This window comes from Coregonus lavaretus (genome assembly GCF_964263955.1).
Source record: "Coregonus lavaretus genome assembly, contig: HAP1_SCAFFOLD_1762, whole genome shotgun sequence".
Taxonomy (NCBI): Eukaryota; Metazoa; Chordata; class Actinopteri; order Salmoniformes; family Salmonidae; genus Coregonus; species Coregonus lavaretus.
The window spans coordinates 90,001-97,696 of NW_028158593.1; the positions used below are offsets into that span (position 1 = coordinate 90,001).

Genomic DNA, 7,696 nt, shown 5'->3' on the forward strand with positions numbered 1-7,696 from the left:
TTGCCTTTCCACTCTGTACAGAATTCAAACACAGTATGTGTTCAGCATAGGAACTGTAAACAATGTACACAAAAATGTAGTACAGCATGATAACCAACCTCATTCATTCAATGCAGTGCAGTAAATGGATGGCTTAGAGTTACACATTTTTATGCAATACTATGCAGTCATACGTATTTTACAGTACATTACTGTAATGCTAAAATAGTAATTAGATAGTTGCATACCTGTTCTCATTTCTGAAGGTTCGAATTATGGACGCCACTGTAAATCGACTCAAGTTGGGCTGGACTCTCAGTCCAGCCTCTCTCATGGTCAAACCGTGGTTGATCACATGATCAACAAGTGTTGCCCTAATCTCATCAGAGATGGCTCTCCTTCCTTCTCTTCTTTGCCCTCGTCCTCTTCTTCCTCTTCCTCTTCCTCTTCCTCTTCCTCTTCCTCCTACTCCTCCTCTTCCAACTATTCGTCTTTGAATTTGTCCTCGTTGTTGTCCCCTGCCTCTCCCTCCTACTCCTCTTGCTCTCTGTCCATTGTTGGCATCCATTGTTCAAAACAGTCCTATACTACAGTAAAGCAGTGATTGGTTAGTGATCAGTTAAGCAATTAGTGTTTGAACATGTGAGGAGAGTGTGTTTGACCTGGTGAATAAGTGTAGCATTTTGATTGGTTGTGTTTGGAAAAGGAAAGCAAGTCACGTCCTGTTAGATTTTTGTGTTTTAGGTAGAGAATTGTGTGTAGTGTTTTGAAAAAAGTGTTTTATGCAATTGACAACTGAGTCAAAGGCTGAGAAATAGCTTATGGTTTTGGAGATTTGGTGTGTAGTTTTGCACTTTGAGTGAGAGGTTTCAAAAATTGTGTTACATGAAAAGATTTTGTGTGTAAGCAGTTGGAAAAAACTGTAATACACCCAGTCACTACAAGGATACAGGCGTCCTTCCTAACTCAGTTGCTGGAGAGGAAGGAAACCGCTCAGGGATTTCACCATGAGGCCAATTGTGACTTTAAAACAGTTAGAGTTTAATGGCTATGATAGGCGAAAACTGAGGATGGATCAACAACATTGTAGTTACTCCACAATACTAACATAAATGACAGAGTAATGTCATTTACTAACCAAAACATGAATCCTGTTTTCAATAAGGCACTAAAGTAAAACTGTTAAAAATGTGGCAAAGAAATTAACTTTATGTCTTATATACAAAGCGGTATGTTTGGGGCAAATCCAACACAACACATCACTGAGTACCACTCTTCATATTTTCAAGCATGGTGGTGGCTGCATCATGTTATGGGTATGCTTGTCATTGGAAAGGGCTAGGAGTTTTTTAGGATGAAAAGAAACAGAATAGAGCTAAGCACAGGCAAAATCCTAGAGGAAAACCTGGTTCGGTCTGCATTCCAACAGACACTGGGAGACAAATTCACCTTTCAGCAGGACAATAACCTAAAACATAAGGCCAAATATACACTGGAGTTGCTCACCAAGGCGACATTGAATGCTCCTGAGTAGCCTAGTTACAGTTTTGACTTAAATAATCTTGAAAATCTATGGCAAGACTTAAAAATGGCTGTCTAGCGATGATCAACAACCAACTTGACAGAGCTTGAATAATCTTTTTAAAGAATAACGTGTGTATTTGTATAATCCAGGTGTGCAATGCTTTTAGAGATTTACCCAGAAATACTGACAGCTGCAATCACTGCCACCGGTGATTCTAACATGTATTGACTCAGGGGTGTGAATACTTATGTAAATTAGATATTTCTGTAAATGTTCAATACATTTGCAAAAACATGTTTTCACTTTGTCATTATGGGGTATTGTGTGAGAAAAAAATAATATTGAATCCATTGAATTCAGACTGTAACATACCAAAATGTGTAATAAGTCAAGGAGTATGAATACTTTCTGAAGGCACTGGATACATCACACACACACACACACACACACACACACACACACACACACACACACACACACACACACACACACACACACACACACACACACCCTCTGTACTCACATGAATCTCTGTCCCACAGCCTATTCACTGTCCCTAATGAAAGCCTCGACTCATGTTTGACCCGTAAGCTACAACTCCCCAGGTTTTATCTGTTAGGGGAAACCCAGACCTGTGGACTGTGGAGTGCTAGAGGGACTATGGGATATGATCCAGTGTTGGCTTGGTCTCTGCTTCCACTGGGTTGATCTATTCTTCTGCTAACACCTCTTTAAGGTCTACAGACTCTATTTAATTTGGCATTTCCCATATTTTCACTGATACCATATGAAACCCCTCCCTTAGTCTCCTAGGAACAATCTCACTGCACCACTCTCCACTTCTGTCCCGTCTGAACTTACTTTCCCTCCCTCCCTCCCTCCTTTAGTCTTTAATTCTTGCCATGTGTCCGTCCCTATCAAACTCTCCCTCTGATGGCCTCTTCTTGGCCGTCTCCAGAGTAAACACACAAACACCCAGAGCCTCTCTCTACTGACGATGAGCACATCACACATCATCACCTCCTAGTTATTTCTCCTCTCCTCTCCTCCTATCTCTCTCCCCCAGAGGCCATGCGATAGCATACACACTAGGTCACCTCCCTCTTTTTCTCTCACTCTCACCAATTATTCCTCTATCCATCCATCCATTCACCACCCACCCATCTGTCCAAAACATGACTTTCATCTCTCTGATTCTTGTCTAACTATATTGCATGTCTGTCTGTCTTTCTGTCTCTCAGAGTCTTCCAAAGTGGGAGACAGACAGTAAGATCAGCTGTGAGCAGACTCTGCAGAAAGGGGAGGGACCTAAGACCGCCTGGACCCGGGAGATAACCAATGACGGCGAGCTGATCCTGGTAAGACTCTCTTACTACTTGCTATCTGTCCTGTAAATCAACCACAGTTAGAGCCATTGTACTGTACAACTGTCCATTAATAAAGTTTGAACACATGATGCTTGAGGGCCTCAGTCATTTCCCTTCCACACAAAGAAGGGAGGACTCACCTTATCCACTACCAATGTGTAACACCCATCTACTGTAGCCTACACACTGTGGGGCCAGGAAAGTTTTCCATAATATGATAGTCATCACTCCACTCCATTCAGATCAGTGTTAACGAGGGAGGGAAGGGAGGGGAAGAGGAGGGAGAGAACAATGTAGGCCTACTGGAACGTATAGCTAATGATCATCATGTAGGCCTACTGGAACGTATAGCTAATGATCATCATGTAGGCCTACTGGAACGTATACCTAATGATCATCATTTAGGCCTACTGGAACGTATAGCTAATGATCATCATGTAGACCTACTGGAACGTATAGCTAATGATCATCATGTAGGCCTACTGGAACGTATAGCTAATGATCAACATGTAGACCTACTGGAACGTATAGCTAATGATCATCATGTAGACCTACTGGAACGTATAGCTAATGATCATCATGTAGGCCTACTGGAACGTATAGCTAATGATCATCATGTAGGCCTACTGGAACGTATACCTAATGATCATCATTTAGGCCTACTGGAACGTATAGCTAATGATCATCATGTAGGCCTACTGGAACGTATAGCTAATGATCATCATGTAGGCCTACTGGAACGTATACCTAATGATCATCATTTAGGCCTACTGGAACGTATAGCTAATGATCAACATGTAGACCTACTGGAACGTATAGCTAATGATCATCATGTAGACCTACTGGAACGTATAGCTAATGATCAACATGTAGACCTACTGGAACGTATAGCTAATGATCATCATGTAGACCTACTGGAACGTATAGCTAATGATCATCATGTAGACCTACTGGAACGTATAGCTAATGATCAACATGTAGACCTACTGGAACGTATAGCTAATGATCAACATGTAGACCTACTGGAACGTATAGCTAATGATCATCATGTAGACCTACTGGAACGTATAGCTAATGATCATCATGTAGACCTACTGGAACGTATAGCTAATGATCATCATGTAGACCTACTGGAACGTATAACTAATGATCATCATGTAGACCTACTGGAACGTATAGCTAATGATCATCATGTAGGCCTACTGGAACGTATAGCTAATGATCATCATGTAGGCCTACTGGAACGTATAGCTAATGATCATCATGTAAGCCTACTGGAATGTATAGCTAATGATTATCATATAGGCCTACTGGAACGTATAGCTAATGATCATCATTTAGGCCTACTGGAACGTATAGCTAATGATCATCATGTAGGCCTACTGGAACGTATAGCTAATGATCATCATGTAGACCTACTGGAACGTATAGCTAATGATCATCATGTAGACCTACTGGAACGTATAGCTAATGATCAACATGTAGACCTACTGGAACGTATAGCTAATGATCATCATGTAGACCTACTGGAACGTATAGCTAATGATCATCATGTAGACCTACTGGAACGTATAGCTAATGATCAACATGTAGACCTACTGGAACGTATAGCTAATGATCAACATGTAGACCTACTGGAACGTATAGCTAATGATCATCATGTAGACCTACTGGAACGTATAGCTAATGATCATCATGTAGACCTACTGGAACGTATAGCTAATGATCATCATGTAGACCTACTGGAACGTATAGCTAATGATCATCATGTAGACCTACTGGAACGTATAGCTAATGATCATCATGTAGACCTACTGGAACGTATAACTAATGATCATCATGTAGACCTACTGGAACGTATAGCTAATGATCATCATGTAGGCCTACTGGAACGTATAGCTAATGATCATCATGTAGGCCTACTGGAACGTATAGCTAATGATCATCATGTAAGCCTACTGGAATGTATAGCTAATGATTATCATATAGGCCTACTGGAACGTATAGCTAATGATCATCATTTAGGCCTACTGGAACGTATAGCTAATGATCATCATGTAGGCCTACTGGAACGTATAGCTAATGATCATCATGTAGACCTACTGGAACGTATAGCTAATGATCATCATGTAGACCTACTGGAACGTATAGCTAATGATCAACATGTAGACCTACTGGAACGTATAGCTAATGATCATCATGTAGACCTACTGGAACGTATAGCTAATGATCATCATGTAGACCTACTGGAACGTATAGCTAATGATCAACATGTAGACCTACTGGAACGTATAGCTAATGATCAACATGTAGACCTACTGGAACGTATAGCTAATGATCATCATGTAGACCTACTGGAACGTATAGCTAATGATCATCATGTAGACCTACTGGAACGTATAGCTAATGATCATCATGTAGGCCTACTGGAACGTATAGCTAATGATCATCATTTAGGCCTACTGGAACGTATAGCTAATGATCATCATGTAGACCTACTGGAACGTATAACTAATGATCATCATGTAGACCTACTGGAACGTATAGCTAATGATCATCATGTAGGCCTACTGGAACGTATAGCTAATGATCATCATGTAGGCCTACTGGAACGTATAGCTAATGATCATCATGTAAGCCTACTGGAATGTATAGCTAATGATTATCATATAGGCCTACTGGAACGTATAGCTAATGATCATCATTTAGGCCTACTGGAACGTATAGCTAATGATCATCATGTAGGCCTACTGGAACGTATAGCTAATGATCATCATGTAGACCTACTGGAACGTATAGCTAATGATCATCATGTAGACCTACTGGAACATATAGCTAATGATCATCATGTAGACCTACTGGAACATATAGCTAATGACCATAATGTAGGCCTACTGGAACGTATAGCTAATGATCATCATGTAGACCTACTGGAACGTATAGCTAATGATCAACATGTAGACCTACTGGAACGTATAGCTAATGATCATCATTTAGGCCTACTGGAACGTATAGCTAATGATCATCATGTAGGCCTACTGGAACGTATAGCTAATGATCATCATTTAGGCCTACTGGAACGTATAACTAATGATCATCATGTAGGCCTACTGGAACGTATAGCTAATGATCATCATGTAGACCTACTGGAACGTATAGCTAATGATCAACATGTAGACCTACTGGAACGTATAGCTAATGATCATCATGTAGACCTACTGGAACGTATAGCTAATGATCATCATGTAGACCTACTGGAACGTATAGCTAATGATCATCATGTAGACCTACTGGAACGTATAGCTAATGACCATAATGTAGGCCTACTGGAACGTATAGCTAATGATCATCATGTAGGCCTACTGGAACGTATAGCTAATGACCATCATGTAGACCTACTGGAACGTATAGCTAATGATCATCATGTAGACCTACTGGAACGTATAGCTAATGATCATCATGTAGACCTACTGGAACGTATAGCTAATGATCAACATGTAGACCTACTGGAACGTATAGCTAATGATCATCATGTGTGCCACTGTGTGGAGTGACATGAAGCACAAAATGAAAACTGTCTCTCTGTAAAAGGACGCGTTGCTAGAGCGAACACACCAGAGACAACTCCCTAGTTTCCTGGAATCAGTTTGTTTTTCATTTGTCAAGGACCATGAACAAATGGATCTGATGAATTGTACAATATGTGGTGTGTCTCTGATCATTCCATTCCATCTGTCACGACTTCCTCCGAAGTTGCCTCCTCTCCTTGTTTGGACAGGCTTCGGCGTTCGTCGTCACCGGCCTTCTAGCCACTGCCGCTCCATATCTCATCATTCCATTTGTTTTGTCTTGTCAATTACACACACCTGTTTCATATCCCCTCATTAGTACATGTATAAGTGTTCCCTCTGCCCCCTTGTCCTTGTGGGTGATTGTTTATTGTGATTGTTTATTGTGAGGATTAGAAGCTCGGTTGAGCGCAGTGTATTTTTGTATTGCCGGGGTATTTTCCCTGTGTGCCTGTTTGTTCCAGTGCGCCTGTATTGTGCACTGGACTGGTTACGCTGGATTACGGAATAAACTCTGTATACTGTGATTTACCCTCCTGCGCCTGACTCCTTCAAATCACCCATCACACTATCTCTCATGCTGAGTTTTTGGCTTCTAATTCAATTAGTAAACTTAGATAAAAAATCGTATGGTTTCCATGGTAAATAAGGCCAAAACGTTGTAATACAGAACCATAAGAAGTCGTTCAAGACACCTCATATTGGAAGAGACACAATCATAGACAGGGACTGAACAGGATGGATTCAGACTGTGTTTATATTGGATTTGAATGCTTGTATTAAATACTGCAAATCTTTATAAATTCCTTGGATATGAATACCTATATTAAATAAATCTATAAATTCCTCTCATTCCAGACCATGAGTGCGGACGATGTGGTGTGCACCAGAGTCTACGTACGAGAGTGAAATAGAAGACAACTCTTCATCCTTCCAGCTCGCTCACCACTCAGTCACTCCACAACCCCCCGGCCAGAATGGGCAGGGTGAAAGCAGCTTGTAGAATCTAGTTTAACTCCAGTATATCTGTCACAAAACCATGGGATTGAACCCAGTCTAGTTGACCTATGTCTATTCAAGTTTAGTCAGTCTTGCCAACGTTCTGTCCAGTTACTCAGTGAGGTTGTCAACCTAAAAGTGTGGGTATTTTTCTGAGTCTTTGTACGTGCAAGGTTGTTGATCCGTGTGTGCGTGTATGTGTGTGTGTGGTGTCTGTGCGTGTGTACGTGCTAGTCAGTGGAGTAGGTCTAAGTGTG

General features: G+C 41.1%; 1 protein-coding gene across 1 annotated transcript in view; it reads left to right on the plus strand.

The window, feature by feature from the left end:
- The window catches only part of LOC311123792 (cellular retinoic acid-binding protein 2-like), a 15,550-nt gene extending 7,854 nt beyond the window's left edge, over window positions 1–7,696 (plus strand). Inside the window, exons 3-4 of the mRNA XM_084198024.1 lie at window positions 2,746–2,862; window positions 7,299–7,696. Of these exons, the coding sequence (XP_084054150.1) occupies window positions 2,746–2,862; window positions 7,299–7,349 (168 nt within the window). The 3' untranslated portion in view covers window positions 7,350–7,696. The remainder of the gene's footprint in view (window positions 1–2,745; window positions 2,863–7,298) is intronic.